At 35.3% G+C, this 19,528-nt stretch overlaps 1 protein-coding gene across 1 annotated transcript; it reads left to right on the top strand.

Moving 5' to 3' along the window:
• Positions 1-10,112: 10,112 nt before the first annotated feature.
• On the top strand, positions 10,113-13,811 carry LOC109241125 (protein terminal ear1 homolog). Its single transcript, XM_019407847.1, has 5 exons — positions 10,113-11,156; positions 11,309-11,933; positions 12,411-12,536; positions 12,615-12,756; positions 13,010-13,811. The coding sequence occupies exons 1-5, from the start codon at positions 10,433-10,435 to the stop codon at positions 13,427-13,429; spliced, it is 2,037 nt and encodes a 678-aa protein (XP_019263392.1). The 5' UTR covers positions 10,113-10,432; the 3' UTR covers positions 13,430-13,811.
• Positions 13,812-19,528: the final 5,717 nt, after the last annotated feature.

The following is a 19,528-nucleotide window of genomic DNA, read 5'->3' as shown; positions in this document are numbered from 1 at the left end:
TTTATTTCATAAGGATAGATGTTACCAGTGCATCATTATGAGGTTGTTCGATCCCTTCTGCATCCTCATCATTGAAAGATAAGGTATCATCTGGTAAGTAGTCCCGGGTACACTTCTCCCTTGTGATTGTGACTTTGGTGCGTTTAAATGTCGGACCCTGAGGGATATCGACCCCGCCGACAATCATATGAATCACGTGTTGCGGTTCCTCTTGTTCGTTTTTCCTGTTTGCATCCCTGTCTCTGAAGTATTTTTTGCTCGGTCACTCAAGAACTCTCGAAGATGACCTTCGTTGATAAACGAGCTACCTCATCCCTTAATTATCTGCAATCCTCGGTTCTGTTACCATGGGTTCCATGGTACTTGCACATTTGATTTGGATTCCTTTGAGCGGGATCGTTTTGCAGGGGTCTAGTCCATCTGGTATCCTTGATTCGCCCAATGGCCGACACAATACCTGAAGCATCGACGCTGAAGTTGTATTCCGATAATTGTGGTGCTTCCTTAGGCTCGACGTGTTTATCGAAGCCATTCTTACTCATGAGCCCTCAAGAATTTTGACCTTGATCATTCCTTCGATCATTTCTAACGAGATTACGTCCCAGTCCGTTATTCCTTCGATTTGCGCTATATGTTGGTATCGATCTCTGTTCGACCAGGGCTCTCTGTCGATGTCCCTTTGAATCCTGCCTTCGGACCTGTTTGGGTAAACGGAACCGGATGGAGCTCCCAACTGGTCATCCTTGACTCTGATCTTCGATTAGTATCAACTATGCACATCGGCTTAGGTCACCGTTGGATACTCAATCAAATTATGCTTTAGTTGACGTGATGCTATCGAACTCCGCTCGTTCAAAGCCTGAGTAAAGGCTTGGACAGCCCAATCATCGGTGACCGGGGGTAGGTCCATGCGTTCCATCTGAAATCAAGATACGAACTCCCTTAGCATTTCATTGCCCTTCTGTCTCACTTTGAAAAGGTCCGACTTCCTGGTCGCGGACTTTATTGCCCCGCGTGCGCCTTTACGAATGAATCAGCAAGCATGGCGAAAGAATCGATGGAGTTGGGCAGCAAATTGTGGTACCATATCATTGCCCTATTTGATAACGTTTCTCCGAATGTTTTTAACAAAACGGATTCAATCTCATCATCTTCTAAGTTATTTACCTTTATTCCGCATGTGTACGAAGTGATGTGTTCATTAGGATCGGTGGTCCCGTTATACTTGGGCGTGTCTGGCATACGGAACTTCTTAGGAATGGTCTTTGGAGCCGCACTTTGAGGAAAAGTCTTCTGCACGAACTTCTTCGAATCCAACCCCTTTAGGATCGGGGGTGCCCCCGGTATTTGGTCAACTCGTGAGTTGTACGTTTCTACCTTTTTGTCATTAGCCTCAATTTTCTTTTCACCTGATTCTATCCGTTTAGTGAGCTCCTCGAGCATTTTCATGATGGCGGGATCAGTTCCCGATCCATTATCGTTCAATTTTTCCTGCACGGGTTCGACCCTATGAGCAACTTCCTGTGATGTATCGAGTTCAATTCTGCTTGGGGCTCGATTCTGATTTCGGAGTTGCACTATCTCGGCCTGCTGAGTTTGTAGCATGTCAAATATCATTCGAAGGATAATTCCGCCTTCTTCACCACTTTGTGTGTTCCGATCGGCTGCTCGGGCGTCTCTACGGATGCTATTTTCAGGGTCAGCGCCTAAATCTTCACGAATGGCGACATGAGAATTGATATCAACCGGATCCACAACCCGTGGTGCGTCGGGATTGATTGGAGGTACTCCGTTTCCCAGGGCGAGTATGTGCTCGTTTTCGTCATGAAGACCAAGGCCGGTGTCAGTGTGAGTGGGTACTGCTTGAGAGTTTGACATGTTGATTCCTGAAATCAAAAATACTCACAAGAACAAGCGTAAAAGTAGTGTGTGTTATGAAGGCTAAAATATTAAGCAATCACTATTATTCTTAGCCTCACAGTAGGCACCAAACTGTTTACCCTAAAAATCGAGTAACAATTAAACTTGTAATGTGATTTTAAGGATACGTGATTTCACCTAATACCAATTGAGTAATTTAGAGATAAGTGATGGAATTGACAAGAATATGAAACAAACCGATGTTTGGACAGCGTCCTCGAGCTGATAAACCCCCAAGAATAGTAAAGCAAGAACAGTTAAAGAACAATAAATTGATGAAGAATAGAAAAATATTAAGGCGGTTACAAATGATGGGGACCCCTCCTTATATACTAGAGGAATCTTAATTGTGGTACAATCTAATTACGGAAGTAAATCCCATGATTGATACAAATAACCGCCCTTGATTTGACCTGCTCTGAGATTTTCGCCGTGATCTACGACCAGTTACGAATATTCCGCCTTTCCGTTATTGCATTTCACTCGAAGTCGGTCATAATTAGTCTCGATTGCTGCCGGCCTCGTTCTCGACGAACATTTCGATCTTTGGACTCGATACCTCGTCTTCGAGCTCGGGCCTGATTCATTACGAGATTACCCCCAATGCAACTCCTTTATTTCGATCAAATAGCAAAATCAGGTAGGCCCGATTTCGACCGTGTACAATAGCATAGGTGCGCCTATGATCATCATTATAACTAAAAGCGTAAATTGTAATAGGTCATAAAATCGATCTTCGTCGGCCATCTTAAAAAGTAAAAGAATAAAAAAAGGAAAATTTGGGCTAGTTTGGGTGATTAGGCAGCAAAAGAGCACAAGGAGGAATGTCTGCTGTGGGCATGGAACCAAACATTGGTAACCTTCTTAAAAGAGGGAGAAGGGAATGGAGGAGACATATCCTTTTCACTTACTTTTTGTCAAGTCTAGTTAAAAGGGAGAGGTCCCTCTTAGGCTAATTTAAAAAAAAAAAAAAATTGTTAAGATGAAAAAATAGGAGTATTTTGTGACCCATCACCTATGTGCTTGAAATGGGGAACACAAGAACAAAACCTAGTAATCTATTCCATAATTTATGAAAATCATCCTTTATAAAGACAAATTATACCACCAATAATTGTTTGTTTGCCACGAACTTATCATATTCTCACTGTTGAAAAAACATTTGATAACTGAAATCGAATATGATTTTAAGTTAATAATAATTTTTAACCCTCCAAAGTCTCTGAACTATAATACTAGAATGTGAAAAACACGTCTGACCGTCGTAAATTTATACTCCAAAAATCCTTTTAAACTTAAAATTTTGGTTTCCAAAATTATATAACTTTATTCATCAAATCTGCTTCAAGGAAACATGCCTAAGACTTTGAAATTCTCCCCTTGGTCATTCCCACATCTAATGTAACAGTCCACTTTACTAGTAATAATATTTTTCGCTTTAGATTTAAACTCTACGACTTTAAAATGTGTCACTAAAATCTAAAATTATTCTCTATACATCCTGGTCCCGCACTTTGTTGATATGCAATTTATCTTAAGTGTATATCTAACATATAAAGTACGTACCTTAACATAATATAATTTCTGATTCTTGGTCGAGGAAAAAAACAGTGAAAACAAAGCAAAAATAGAATGTAAATTAGTTGATATGGACAATACTATGTGGACTGTATGGTTGAGAAGGAAAAGTATGTTATGATAATTTTTCTCCATTTAAGTTTTCATGAATTAGTACGACTAAATTATTTTAAGGTGGAAATTCTTGTATTCCGTATTCTTTGGATACTTATTTCACTCATCACACATGAAAGAGTATGGTCTCTTAAATTATCAAAACCAAGATGTGTTGGAAACTCCAAAACATGATATAGAAAAGAGAGGAACCTTAAGTAATGGAGCACTACGTACTTTATAAATTGCATATATAGGAAGAACATAATAATATGGACATAGTAGTTTTAAATATGATACAACCCCCCAAAAAAATATCTTAGTCATCAGTAGCGGATGTAGGATTGCGGTATAGAGTTGATTTGAACTCAATACTTTCAATGTGAATTATAAAGTTTTATGTGTAAACATTTATTAAAATTACACACAAATAATATACATAAATTCATACTTTTAAAAACATAACGAATTTATTAATGATAAGAATCTTAAAAATTAATCCCATAAAATTTAAATTTTAGATCTGCCCATGCCCATGATAGTAATAATCTAGATGTGTTTGTAGATAATGGAAGACAAAAGCGTGCAAAGCAACAATTGACCAATATTTTCAATCTTAATTGCCTTTCATTTGAGGTTGTGGTCACTGGTCCATTTCTTGGAATTCACAAGTCTCAATTTATAATCTCTTGTGCACGTGTGCTTTCTTTCTCATCTGGTTATGTGTGTTCTATTTTTTATCTTTCGAGTAAAATAATCATACATATGCATAATATTTTATTATGAACATTCGATAAGAATTATTCCTATGTTAGCATTACAGTTAACAAAGAAAAACTGAGAAGATATTGACAATTAAATTCATTCTCAAGCAACAAAGACTGATATCATATATACCTTAGTCAATTTGGGTTCCTCTCAAAGGAGAGCTAAGTACAAAAAACATAATAGAGTGATGAATGAATTTGACTCTTTTATTATCATGAATGAAATTTCTTTAAAGATTCTTCAAGAATAACGAAAAAATATTCATTTAAGGGAACGAAAATTGCAATGAGTCAGACTTAAATCCTATCGGTCTATTGACTAAGTCATCAATTGCAAATACAAGATTTAAGTAGATTTTAGTCTATTTTCTTTATTACATGTAAGTTTTTTTTTTATTCTTCACATCACATACATACATATCGTTCGCAAAAGATTTGGTACACCAATTATTATACATCCTGAAAAGTTGAAACTAGAAAAATTCGTGACGCTAGACGTCAAACCTCTAACACTAATAAAAAAATAAAAAAAACCCTCTAACACTATTATTGCAAAGTTTCTTATTCATACTCATATATGGTATACACTCTCGTTAATTTAGTACGCAGATGTGACAAAAAAAGGAAAAGAATCAATGCAATATTCATTTATTTTCAAGCATAAGATAAAGCAAGAGCAATAAGTAAGATAACATGTTAGTGGTGGAATGATAATCCCTCCGGTCCACAATAAGTGACCAATTTGCTTTGAGCACACTCATTAAGAAAATATTAAAATCTAGACAAAAATAGTTAGTGTGACTAAACTACCTTTAATTAAATGTTGCAGCATAATTTAATGCGGGGAGTAAAAGACTTTTTAGGAATACGTACATAAGGGTAATTTTGGAAAAACAAATTGAATTTTTTCTTGATTATATAAATGGATACTTATTTTGGATCAAAATAAAAAAGCAATTGGTCACTTATTATGGATCGGAGTGAGTAATTAAGTATTCTTTTATGTTAGTAGTAATATTTATGGGATTTTTCAGCAGAAATTCGAGTATTATAAAATATCGGGTGAAAAAAAAAAAAGAATAACAAGTGATGAGGGCCCCACATGATGGAGAAGTGACTGGTAATGTGTGAGTTTTGGCAGTGTCCTTGTGATCTTTTTTACTCCATTAAGGCTCATCAATATTTCAGAATTTTACTATTAGCTCGTCTTATTTTTGTGCAATTACACAGTCTTTTGCTTCTTTTTCTTAGCCGGAAGACCTGGAGCAAATACATTTTTTTCACATTGTAATGAAACAAAATCCAGGACCAGTCTTAACATTAAAACAGCAACAGCAAAACGAGTCTCCGTGAACCAAACAGACAAAACCAAGACGACCTTTCGACTATATTTGGTTGAAGTTAAAAGGCAGAATAGTTCGGGACCCCTGAATTTCACAGCTTTTATTTAGTATACACGCATTTAAATTTTACGTTGGCTTAATTATACCTTTGAACTTGGCAATCTGATAGTCTCGACCCCTTGTACATTGATGTGATAAGGAGAGGCATGCGGCGGGAAGAATTTTTTTAAAAAAATTCAGTTTTCAAGTGGGGTATTTTTCAACTATTAATTGTAACATAATCATATATAATAATATATTTGTTCTAACTATATTTGTTCCAACAATGATTTATTTTTTCTTATTTCTTCTTAATATATAATGCATATTTTATCCCAGTTGTATTTTTTTCTTGTTAGATATCATGACTATTGGTTCCAACTATATATTTCTTTCTTTTTTCCGAGCACAATAACAACAACAACAACCCAATAAAATTCCACAAGTGGGATCTGGGAAGGGTAGAGAGTACGCAGACCTTACCGCTACCCCAAGGAGTAGAGAAGCTGTTTCTGATAGACCCTCGGCTCAAGCAAACGAAAAAGCAATATATCAGTACCAACAACAGAAAGCATAGAAATAGTAACAGAATCATAAGTACCAGAAAATAGATGAAAAACGATAACAGTAACATGTAAGAAAAGGCTCGGTACTATGAAAAGTGAAAGATAAGTGTGGATACTACAATAACCACTAGCACTCTAGGACACAACCCTGTTAGACTAGCCTCTCACCCAGTACGGAGTACCAAAGAGCTCCGCTACCCTCTATTCTACAACCCTAATGATAGACCTCCACACCTTCCTATCAAGGGCCATGTCCTCGAAAATCCGAAGCCTTGTCATGTCCTGCATGATCACCATTCCCCAATACTTCTTGGGCCGCCCTCTACCTCTTCTCATACTTGTCAAAGCCAATCGCTCACATCTCCTTATTGGGACATTTGGATTTCTCCTCCGCACGTGTCCGAACCATCTGAGCCTAGCTTCCTGCATCTTGTCATCCATCGGGGCTACGTCCACCTTCTCCCGGATATCTTCATTCCTATAATCTTATCCATCCTTGTGTCCCGCACATCCACGTCAACATCCTCATTTCTACTACTTTCGTCTTGTGGATATGCGAGTTCGTAACCGGCCAACACTCTGTCCCATACAACATGGCTAGTCTAACCACCGCTCTATATAACTTACCTTTGAACCTCTATGGCACCTTCTTGTCACATAGGACTCCAGATGCTAACTTCCACTTCATCCACCCCACCCCTTTACGGTGCGCGACATCTTCGTTGATCTCTCCGTCCCCTTGTATAACCGACCCAAGGTACTTGAAACTGCTTCTCTTGGGGATGACCTGTGATTCAAGCGTCACATCCACGCCCACTTCCCTCGACTCGGCTTAATGTGTAAATCTTAGCTAAAATTTTATTTTTTAATTTGGCCAAATAAAATGAAGGTTTAGACAAAGTAATAAGTTCAAATGATGTATACTTTAGAAATAAAAAATAATTATATTTCTTCTCTCATGCAATGACTATTTATTTCAATTGTGCATTTATTTTTTGGGTCAAATTTGTAAAATATTTGTTTGGAATTTCATCATTTTTTGCCAAAATAATGGAGCTCCAACAAATTTGATTAAAATATTAATATCTTTAACCAAATAAAACAAAATATAGTCAATATAACTTGTTTCAATTTTTTTTTGGTTACAGATTTGGCCCCAAAAAGATGATCCAAATAATTGGTGAGCCTAAAAGGTAAAAATATAAATAAAAAATCCTAAAAATTACCACGTGGACAAAAAAATTCACGTGACGGTGCATGTGTTACACTTTTATGGGTTGTTAGCGTTCGGGGGGGTGGGGGTGGGGGCTCGAGGCTATTAAATTATCAAGTTTAGAAGGTAATTAGGCCAACATATATTTCAAATATGCACTGAATAAAAGTCGTTATGTACCCAAGTTTTAGGGATCCCGATCTATTCTACCAAAAGATATTATTTGAAATTAAAGTCTAACGACTTGATCAAATTTACTAGCAATGTCTCACAACAAACGATTTGTAGAATTAATTTGATTAATTTTTAAAATTAAAATTGAATTAGATCAACTCAATATTTTAAAATGTAAATTTAAATATTTAAAAACTATACAGAAGTATTATAAATTATACTTCTTCTCATATCAATATTATTAAAAAAAATATTTTAAAATATTAATTAATGTTCACATAATTTAAATTTGAAGAAGCAAAAAGTATCACATTAATTTTTACGTAAAAAGCTTTTTTATTCTGACAAAAAAATAAGATAAGCAACAAAGTATTTAGTGGGCGTTCGGACATAAGAACTGTAAATTTTTTTTTTGAAAAAAAGTAAAAATATTTTCAAATAAAAATGATATTTAAAAATTAGAGTTGTGCTTGGACATGAATATAATTTCGGGTTATTTTTGAATTTTTGTAAGTGCTCTGAGTGAAAATTTTGAATAATAATTTTTTAGAGTTTTTCAAATTCAAAAATTTCAAAAATTTATCTTCAAGTAAAATTTAAAAATTTTAAGGCCAGACGGTATTTTCGAAAAAAAATAAAAAAATTCTTATATCCAAACGGGCTCTTAATCCCTCATAAGTCATAAAGACTCAAAACAAAAAAGAGTCATTTCTATAATATGTGTACAGCAAATATAAAGCCAAATATGGGGTGAGTAGTCAAAATAGCCACATGAAAAAGTACTCTTTACTCAGAGCAATTATTATCTTCCTCACGTAAAAAACCTGTCCTACTCTTCTCTTTTTGTTTTATTTTTCCTTGGTTTAAAAAAACAACCTGATCCACAATCATTTTTTCCAAATCTAACTGATTATGACATAAGAGAATAATAATGGTTTTGCATTATCTGGCAACTGGATTGTGCTTATCTTTTTAATCGAGTAATTTTGAAATAATAATTTCTCCTTTGAAAAAGATCCTTTAAATTTAGAAAAATATTAGATATATACTGACCAGTTACTCAATTTAGAATAAGATTGTTAATATTATGTATTTGGTTTGACTGCAATTCTTACAAGTTTAAAACAGCTCGGATTTTCGCTAGCCAAATTTAACTTTTTAATGCATTTACGTGTTTTTGCATTTTTCCTTTTGTGTACTTCCTTTTAAATTAACAAACTTGATGGATATTCTATAATTAGTTTAGATGACCCAGTTAGTCAAACCAATTTTACAGTGTATAATTGAAGATATCATTAAGTAGTTCCAGACTTTTTGCTTATTAAATATTTTCCTTATTTGAAATTAAGGTACATTAAAAATTTCTTCAAAAGGAAAAAGACAGGAAAAAATGGGATAAGTAATAATTCTTTCGTTCCCACATATTTGACTGTTTTCATTCATCAAGATCAAGTTTGACCAAATTTCTCAAACTAAATCGAATGAAATTAGTAGCATTTTGTTACATCAAAGCACTAAAAAGAGTAAATATTTGGAGATAAAGAAATAAAACATCCCCACAAAAAGAACTACTCCTCAGATCATTATACATGTATCACCCAGTAAAATTTATGCAAGGACGAAAAATCACAATCTTGCATTGATATCAACACTACTGAGTAGAATTATTAAACAAACCTGATATAGTGAAAAACTAAGTTAAAAAAACCATACACACTACTACATTAGTCCCTTTGTCCCGGTTTACGTAAATATATTTGACTGAACACGAAATATAAGAAATAAAGAAAAAAATTTGAACATTAACACTTACCAGAGAAATTTACGAAGTTAGAAACTATCCGATAGTATAAAGAGAAATTTAAAATTTAAGTGGTAGCAAATAATAGGGAAATATTATAGGAAAATAGCAAATGTAGGAATTTTTTTTGTACTAACTAAAAAGAAAACAGTGTGTTTTAGTACTCCTCTACCAAAACAAGTATTAGCGAGGTGGCACTATCAATTAGTCCTAGGGGCGTAGCTATCTTGTTTGAAGCGGTATCTCGTGATACCGTTTCGTCGTAATTTTTTTGTAATCTATAGAAATTTATACAACATCACTTGCCATTATAGTAATTTGTTTATTGGTTCATTTCTTCAACTATTGACATCTCTTGCGAATTTTTCTGCGTACGTCACCGTGTACAACTATTATATGGAAAAAATTACTTTTTACGTTTGGGATTTTCATCAAAACCACATTAGTTTTAATATATATATATTGAAGCGATAAAAGACATAATCTCAATGAGTATTAAAATGGGGGTATTTCGGTAACTTCAATCTATCATTTGACAGTCCCAAAACATTTGAAGCAAAATTTGGTTGAAAAGATGGTCGTGCATTAGTCGTCTCATATGTTCTTTTAACATTCTTGAATTGGTTTCTCTCTCTCTTTCTCTCTCTGATGCTACATGGACAAGACTCTAGACTCCAGTATATAGAGTCTGCTTCTAAAACATAGACCCTAGAGAGAGAAAACTAGATAGAGTAAGCAAAAACCAAAGAGCTACTAGTCTTAATTTATGTCTCAAAAGATATAGTCTAGCTACAGAGATTATCATCATCTGTTATATGCACTGTAGCACCACCATAACTTAGCCAAATTTCCTAGAAAAAAAACCCCATCTCAATCTCATAAATTCAAAAGAAAAAAGCCCATCTCAGCTGATAAAGTTTGTTTTTCCGGTAGAAAAAATGGAGGACAATGGTATGGTTCATGGGAATCTTGATCCTAGAGCCCAAGAATTCATACCAAGATATCCTTTTCACCAACCCCATAACAATTCTTTACCTTTGCTCCCTAATCAATTTTACTATCCTGCTTATCCATGTCCACAACAGTTGCCGCCGCCGTTGCCGCCTTCGTTACCGCCATACGGTGATGGTGTTGGATACCATCAAGTTACACACACGGCGTACGTTAGCTCAAACCCACCTATGCCTACGCCTTTTTTGCCACCTCCAAGTTCAATGGCTACAAGAACTTTGTTGTTAAGTATGGTTCCAGTTGAAGTGAGTGAGTCTATAGTGAGAAGGGATTTGGAAGTTTTTGGAGATGTTCGAGCAGTGCAAATGGGTAGGTTAAGAGAAGGGATTGTAACGGTTCATTTTTATGATTTGAGGCACGCGCGGACGGCGTTGACGGAGATTCAAGAACAGAACATGCAACAGCAGTGTCGTTTAAGGAGGCATTATGAGGAGTCTATTTATTCTACTACTATGGGTGGTTTAATTCTTCCCCCTCTTCCACTTCCTCCCCCGGCGCGTGGGCTCATTGCTGGAAGAGCTGTTTGGGCTCAGTTTACTTTCCCTCTGACTTCTGGTCTTCCTGATGGGAATAACCAAGGGACACTTGTGATTTTCAATTTGGACTCTCATACTTCTTCTAATTATCTTAGAGATATTTTTCAAGCTTTTGGTATATATACTAGTAACTTTTTAGCCTTTTCCCTTATTTTGTATATTAAATATTTTTCAAACTGATAAATCTTTACCCAATTTTCTCGCTTTGGTACTAGGTGAATGAATATATATATGTTGCTGATTATGTTTGTGTTGAATATAATATAGGGCATGTGAAGGAATTGAGAGAGACACCAATGAAGAGGCATCAAAGGTTTGTGGAGTTTTATGATGTAAGAGATGCAGCAAGGGCTTTAATGGAGATGAATGGAAAGGAGATAAATGGAAAGCAACTGTTGATTGAATTCAGTAGGCCAGGTGGAAATAGCAGAAGATTTTCAAGACCTAATTTTCCATCACCTAAATTCAGTCGTAATTCAATAAACAACAATTATAATTCTTCTCCTCCACAAAAACCTCAAAGGGTGTACACTTCACATTCCCAGAAATCAAATTATGGAAACCCTAGTGGAAGTGAGAACAGTTCAGGTAGTGGGTCTATTCAAGATTCATTGGCATCTTTGTGTATATCAAGTAATGTTAGGCCTGGGAAAATCAAGAATGCTAAAACATATAATAAAAGTATTAGTCCAAGCAGTAGCAGTGTTACAACTACTTCTTCGTCGAAGCAGCAACCACAACAAATTTTGCTACAAATTAAGAGCAATAAACCATGGAAACAGGCCAGAGATTATGATCCTCGTTTTCTAATTAACGAAGATGCCATTATGGAATCAAATTGCAGTGATACCAGAACTACTGTCATGATTAAAAACATACCCAACAAGTACAGGTAATCATCCTAAATTCAATCTTTACTTTCTTTATTTCCTTATCTATTCGTATTCTAATTAATTTCCCCTTTTATGTTTATGCTGGTAATATAGGAAGTCCCCTTTACGCAGTGAATAACTAATGAAGGTTATATGTTGATTAATAATATACAAATTGTTATGGAGTGAATAATAATACATGGAAAAAATTGTCAAAGGCTATTTTTTTTTATTTCACAGTTCATCTCGTATAACATATATAGGAGTACTAGATTTTAGGTAACATATTACTGGGATAATATCCAGCAGTTAAATGTTGCATAAAATTATGTGGGAATTGTTTTTTTCTTATACAGCTGATCAAACGGCATTGCATTTTTAAGTACCCCACTAATCAAATTTAGTTTAATTTTATACAATATTTTATGTTGAAAAAATAGTGTAATAATCTTGGTATTTGGTATATTTGACTGACATATATTTGGGGTGTGGTGCAGTCAGAAGCTGCTGCTGAACATGCTGGACAACCACTGCATTCACTGTAACGAGCAGATTGCCGACGGCGATGATCAGCAGCAGCCAAAATCCTCCTACGATTTCGTTTATCTTCCCATTGATTTCATGTGGGTTTTTCAATTAAGATTGAATTTTTATCCCTTAATTTAATTAGTTCTAACATGTAATCATATAAATTTGTTTAGTAACAAGTGCAACGTGGGATATGGATTCGTGAACATGACTTCACCACAGGCAACTTTGAGACTCTACAAAGCTTTTCACCATCAAAGTTGGGAGGTCTTCAACTCTAGAAAAATCTGCCAAGTTACTTATGCTAGATTACAAGTATGTTCCACCTCCCTCTATATTAGCAAAATATTTTTTGTTTTTTCAGCATTGAATTCATTGTTTAGTGTGTCTTTAAAAACTTTTATTTTGGTTGGCATTAATTTATTGAATAAGTTACATGAGAATTTATGTATGTATTATTTTATGTGTATTAGCAATAAAATGAAATTATTTTAAATTGTGAGTATTAAAATTTGATGTTTTAGTATGGTGGAGTAATTAGTTTGTGATTAAAAATGCATGAATGAAGGGAATAGAAGCACTAAAAGAACATTTCAAGAACTCAAAGTTCCCATGTGAAGCAGAGGAATACATGCCAGTAATATTCTCACCACCTCGAGATGGCAAGTTATTAACAGAAGCTGTTCCTATAGTGGGTCGAGTAATGAACCCTCCTCCTCCATTACTCCTTTCTGCCGTCACTTCCGATTCTGCTTCGATGGAACAACAGTTGGTGGAAGAGGTTGGTAGACTAGTAGATGATAATGAAAATGGCTATATGGACAGAAGTAATGATGACGAAGAAGCGAGAAACGGCGGCGTTGGTGTTGGTGTTGGTGTTGGTGTTGGTGTTGGTGTTGGTGTTGGTGTTGGTGTTGGTGAAGATTACGATGACGACAACAACAATGATTCAAGATCATTTGCTTCCATCTGCATGTTAAGTAACTAAGGCCGAAAGATTTTATACTTCTACAAAATCCTATGAAGAAAAAGAAAAGATTTCATTTCATTTCATGTGGAAGGGAAAAAAATCGACCACTCCCCATTGCAGAAATCTGGCACAAAAGAGAGAATTAAGTGTAAAGAAACAGCTTGCTACCACCCAATGGGTTTGCGTGTAAATCTCTCACTCAAAAAAGCACTCTTCTCTCTACCTCGATCAAGGGAAAAGAACCCCATACTCCTCTCACATACTTGTGTAGTGTAGTTGTAAGTTTAGCATTTTACTATTCTCTCTCTGTTGGATAATTTCTTCTGTCTTTGCAACATTGGTCTGTTTTCGTAGTAAAAATCTTTTGCATTCAAAGCAAGAATTCCATCTTTTTCGTTTTCACTTTTCCCATGGATGTGCATGGTTAAAGTTAATATCTAATTTAACATGTTATAACAAGTTATTTATTATTCATTTCCAGTTATGCTTTTTAAATTAAATTTCTGTTTTATGCACTGTTTGTGTAAACCCTTCTATTCGCTTAAGTTCTTTTCAAGTAATAATTTGAATGGACAAATATTTTACACTGTTAATACACATAACATAAACTCTTTTATGTATTCTCTCATAATGGATAATCCCTTTGGATTTCTTTTCTTCTCTCTCTTTGAAACATTGGTCTGTTATCGTTGTAAAACTAGAAAAATCAAAGGACTAGATCTTTTTCATTAAAAGCAAGAATCCAATTCTTTTGGGTTTTCTTTTCCGAGGATATTGAGCATGGTTTATTTTTCTTTGTTAATCAATTTTTCGGGGTCTGTTTTTTTATAGTAATTATTACCTCATCGGAAATATTAAACCTGACTCTTTATGTATCTGGCATTAAATGAAAGAGGGGGAGAGTTAGAAAGGCTGGGAACCAATAGGGTGCTAATATCGGGAAGGAAACAACAACAACGACCCAGTAAAATTTCACTAGTGAGGTTTAGGGAGGGTAGCGTGTACGTAAACCTTATCCCTACCGTAATTGAGTATAGAGGCTGTTTCCGGAAGTCCCTCAACTCAAGATGAAGTTAGTGTGTTTTTAGCGTATTTGTGACATTGCTCTTGTTTTAACCTAAATGGTTAACAACAATTTTGATAGTGCTCATGATCCGTTTTGCACTCATTTACACGCGAGAATAAAGGATTATAGTGCATATATTTTTATACTATCAGTTAAGTAAAGAAAAATTTGCTTTTTCAAGTGATTTAAACTTTTAGGTAATACGGTTATTCAATATGATATCACAGCAGGTATGACTTAGCTGATTTAGAGTAGCTGATAAGCATTAGGTGCTGAAAAGCACTTTTAAGTACTGAAGTTGATTTAAAAAATAAGCAGTTACGTGTTTGGATAGAAGTGCTGAAATTAATAATATGCAGCTAAAGAACTGGGTATACGAAAAATTTTGTTTTAAAAAGAAGTATTTTAGGGATAGAATAGTAAATATTTTGGTCAAACTTAAACTGCTTATAAGTTGAAATTTGATAAGTTGGGGGAGACCAACTTATGGCTTTTGGCTTATTTTTGGCTTATAAGCACTTAACTTATAAGCACTTTTAATTTTACCAAACGCGTAGATAAGCCAAAAAGTGCCTATAAGCCAGTTTGACCAGCTTATAAGCTTAGCCAAACACCCTCTAAATTTGGATCGTAATCTAGTCGCCACCAATATAAAAAATAATCATCACATATATAGACTTGTTGAAGACGCAATTTATAAGTAAATAAAAGTATGTTTAGTTTTGAGTCTCTAGGTTTTCGGCCCGAGCGGCAAACTCGATCTTTTAGGGAAAACGATTCATAAGCCTTCAACTGGATAAAAAACTTGAGAGAATCGATGAAGCTAAGAGTGGGAATCAGAATTTTTTAGTAAAGGGGGTGTGTTAAAAACATGATTTATATTAGTAAAGTGAAATGTATTTTTGCTAACAATACTTACTCGTCTAACTTATGTAAGAAAGGTTTTACCGATGATCTTTAAATATAAGAATAAATAGTATCAGAATTGAGGTGAGGATCAGGCCTTGATTGTGTTATGTTCTTTACCACCATCTTATGATACTTTTATCGATACACTGCTATATGTGAAAGACAGTATTTCACTGGAAGATGTTAGTAATGCACTAAAATCTAAAGAGTTGGACAACAGAATTGAGGGTGAGGGTCTTGTGAGTAGAGGAAGAACACAACAAACGGACTTTAACAGGAAAAAGTCAACCGCCGGATCGAAGTCTAGAGCAAGGAAGCAGAACTGTTATGAGTGCGGGGAGCAAGGTCACTACAAGAGGGAGTGTCCCGAGCTGAAAGAGAAAATAGGAAAGCAGAAAGTAGATAATTCGGCAAATGTTGTTGACACTGGCAATAATTCTGATGATAGTGATTATGTAGGGGAAGTTTGTGCCGTGAGTTCTAGTCATGGGTAGAATTCCTGGGTTCTTGATTCTGGTGCTACTTTCCATATGTGTCCACATAAGAATTGGTTTTTAACTTACAAACAAATGAGTGAGACTGTCTACATGGGAGATGGTAATCCATTACCAGTACAGGGATTGGTAACATCAAATTGAGAATGTTCGATGGAATTATCAGAAATATTGAGTGTTGGCATGTTCCTCAGATAAAGAGAAATTTGATTTCTCTTTCTACTTTGGATAATCAAGGGTATAAATTTCACTTCGAGAATGGAATACTTAAAGTGTGTAAAGGCTCTGTGGTACTCATGAAAAGTAAACTGCACTCTAAATTGTATCATCTTCAGGCCAGTGTAGTTAAAGGGCAAGCTGCTGTAACTTCTAGGAAAAGTAATTTGAATCAGTCTCAGTTGTGGCACTTGCGACTTGGTCATGTGAGTGACAAGGGATTGTCTTTGTTGAGTAAGCAGAATTTGCTGAATGAGTATAAAAATCAAGTTTTGAATTTTTGCGAGCATTGTGTGTTTGGTAAACATAAAAGGGTAAAGTTCAACAAGAAGGTAGAGCACAAGACCAGAGATAAGTTAGTTTATATACATTCAGACTTGTGGGGTCCAAGTAGCCAGGTATTTTATGACTTTGGTTGATGATTACTCAAGGATGGTGTGGGAGTATTTTCTGAAAACAAAAGATGAGGCATTTTCGACATTTGTTAAATGGAATACGATGGTAGAGAGGCAGACGGAAAGAAAAGTTAAGCATCTTCGAGCTGACAATGAGTTGGAATTTTGCAATTCTGAGTTTGATAATTTCTGCAGCAAAGAGGGCATAGTGGAACACCGCACTTATGTCGGAACACCACAACAAAATGGTGTTGCAGAACGTATGAGCATAACGCTTTGTGATAGGGCACGAAGCATGCTTTCACACTCATGTGTTAGCAAGGATTTTTGGGGTGAAACAATTAATACAACTTGTTATTTGGTCAACAGATCTACATCCACAACTATTGAATTCAAAACTCCTTTTGAGGTATGGTCCGGTTCGCCTGCTGATTATTCAAATTTAAGAATATTTGATTGTCCTGCTTATACTCATATGAGGGGTGGAAAACTTGAGCTGAAGGCAAAAAAGTACATATTTCTAGGGTATGCAACTGGAATGAAAGATTATAGGTTGTGGTGCACAGATCAAAAGACTCCATGGCTAATTATCAGTAGGAACGTAACATCTAACGAATCTGCCTCACTGGACAGTCAGAGGGAGAAGGCAATAGTAGAAACAGATCGTGGTGTCAGTGACCGCATAGAGCTAGAAATTGAATCTTCACTAGCTCAACCTAGTAGTTTTAAAGTAGAGGAAGTGGAGGAGGTGCAAAATATTAATCAAGATGATAATGTTGATGCACCTGCGCAACAACAACCATATAGCATTGCAACAGGCAGAGAGAAGAGAGTGATCAACCGACCGCAAATGTTTGCAAACATAGTTGATGGTAATTTTCTTGGATATACGAATCTTGTGGGATTTGCTTTAGCAGTTGCAGAGACCGCTGATGCGTTTGAGTGTTATAGCTATCCAAAAGCTATTTCGGGTACCGAACTAAATCGACGGATTAATGCTATGACTGAAGAGATTAAGTCTTTTAACAAGTTTAGGTATTGCCTACACTTGGTTGATGTATGCACCTAAGGGTAGAGCCCTCACGAGGGCTGAGGGAAGATAGAGAGACGTTGTTCCTGTTGATGAAGAGAATTCAAGTCAATGGAAAGATTTTTTATTTTGTGGCTTGATTTATTTCCTTGTATTTTTAGGAAACCTATAATCCCTATAGGTTTAGGAAAACTCATTGTTCTAGTAGATTTGGGAAAGGAAAACTTATTGTCCTTGTCACATTGTGAAACCTTTCTCTTATAGGTTTGAGACTATTTAGGATTTATATATAGGGGCTGTAGTTGGGGATTCTATAGATTCTATGGTGCTTTTCTTCTCATTCATAGTGAAAAACTCTCTCTGCTTCTGTCCTGAGGATTAGACTTAGCGGACCTCGTTAAATCTTTGTGTTGATTTTTCTTCTCTATTTGATTTGTGTGTGGTTGTGTCTAGTTAACCACGATCTCTCCCAACAAAATCTAAAAAGTAATGACAATCTCTTTGGATTAAAACATATACTATATTGCATCAAATAATTTATACATAAAATATAATATATCCGCACATACACACGTATATTCACAAGAAGAGAATAAAAAAGAGGGAACCTTATATTTATCTGGTGAATAAAGTGTCAGCGCATACCGTGCAGGAGATCATGAATAGTAGTAATATACTGGAAAGGACAATTTTGTTCCCAAGCGGATGGAAAAGGAATCATGCAAAAAAGAATAGAGCTTAATTATCAACAAAATGGAAAAGGGCGTCCATAAAATTCTCTTAAAACTCTTACTTAGCTCCTCAATCTCTTTTCTTGTTTTCTTGTTTTTTCCCTTTTAGGTGGTTCCTTTTCATTTCACTTTTAAGGTAATATTAACATTTCAAGTGTGTTATTCCCCTAAAAATGCCAAAGCTATACTCAAGTTTCCCAACTTGGGAGGTTACATATGTTTGGTCCTGGTTTAGGGGTTATAAAATAATCCATTGCTTATAGTTTACAGGGAGTGAAGTGGAACATAACATTACCATAAAAAACACACTCAAAAGTATATTCTAAACATGTTTTAGTGAAGTGATGATGGTAAAATGATTAATTCATTCAAAACTTGCTATTCTAATAGCCTGTTTGGCCAAAAGTGCTTTTTTTTGGCCAAAAATTGAGGTGTTTGGCCAAGCTTTTGGAAGGAAACAAAGTGCTTTTGAGAAGAAGCAGAAGCAGTTTTGGAGAAGCAGAAAAAGGTAGCTTCTCTCCAAAAGCACTTTTTTGAGAAGCACTTTTGAGAAAAATACACTTAGAAGCAGTTTTTTAAAGCTTGGCCAAACACTAATTGCTGCTTAGAAGTGCTTTTCAAACTAATTAGCCAAACACAAACTGGTTCTCACCAAAAGTACTTTTGAGAAAAGCACTTTTAAAAAAAAGCACTTCTCAAAATAAGCTGATTTTTGCTGCTTGGCCAAACGGGCTATAAATAAAACTTCTTATCCAGGTAGCTCCTTTTTTTTGGAAATTTTGAAAGAATGACAAAAAAATAAAAAAGGAAGAAGAAGAAGACATCCTCAAGCCAAGAGAGAGAGAGAGGTGATGGGAGAGGGAATATGATGATAGGCTATAATTACGTACTTTAGTCGATTATTACATTCCAATTTACTGCACTTTAATTGAGTTTGCGCCTTAATCGCTAGTGTTTTGCACTAATTGTGTGTTTTATGCTTTGTAGGAGTGATTCCGAGCTATGTAAGGTTATGGAATGAATTCAAGTGATTTTGGAGCTTTGAAGTCTGAGTAAAAGCCCAAGGAATTAAGCCGGGATCGTATTCGGGGATCAACGGATGATAGTTAAGAACGAACGACGAATAGAGTAGGCATATTGCATACTGTCTAGTAAAATGCACATAACTTTTTGCTCAGAACTTCATTTGGGCTCCACAATATATGGTTGGAAAGCTAACTCAAAGGGCTACAACTTTCATGTTTTACGTTTTTCTAAATTCCTAACAGAACAGGGT

This window comes from Nicotiana attenuata, unplaced genomic scaffold (assembly GCF_001879085.1).
Source record: "Nicotiana attenuata strain UT unplaced genomic scaffold, NIATTr2, whole genome shotgun sequence".
In the NCBI taxonomy this organism is placed as follows: Eukaryota; Viridiplantae; Streptophyta; class Magnoliopsida; order Solanales; family Solanaceae; genus Nicotiana; species Nicotiana attenuata.
This window is presented reverse-complemented; position numbering and strand designations above follow the sequence as displayed.

Coding starts and splice junctions, on each gene's coding strand:
- LOC109241125 (XM_019407847.1), top strand. CDS start 10,433: ATGGAGGACAATGGTATGGTTCATGGGAATCTTGATCCTAGAGCCCAA. Junction 12,537..12,614: donor TATCTTCCCATTGATTTCAT/GTGGGTTTTTCA, acceptor AAATTTGTTTAG/TAACAAGTGCAACGTGGGAT. Junction 12,757..13,009: donor TTACTTATGCTAGATTACAA/GTATGTTCCACC, acceptor GCATGAATGAAG/GGAATAGAAGCACTAAAAGA.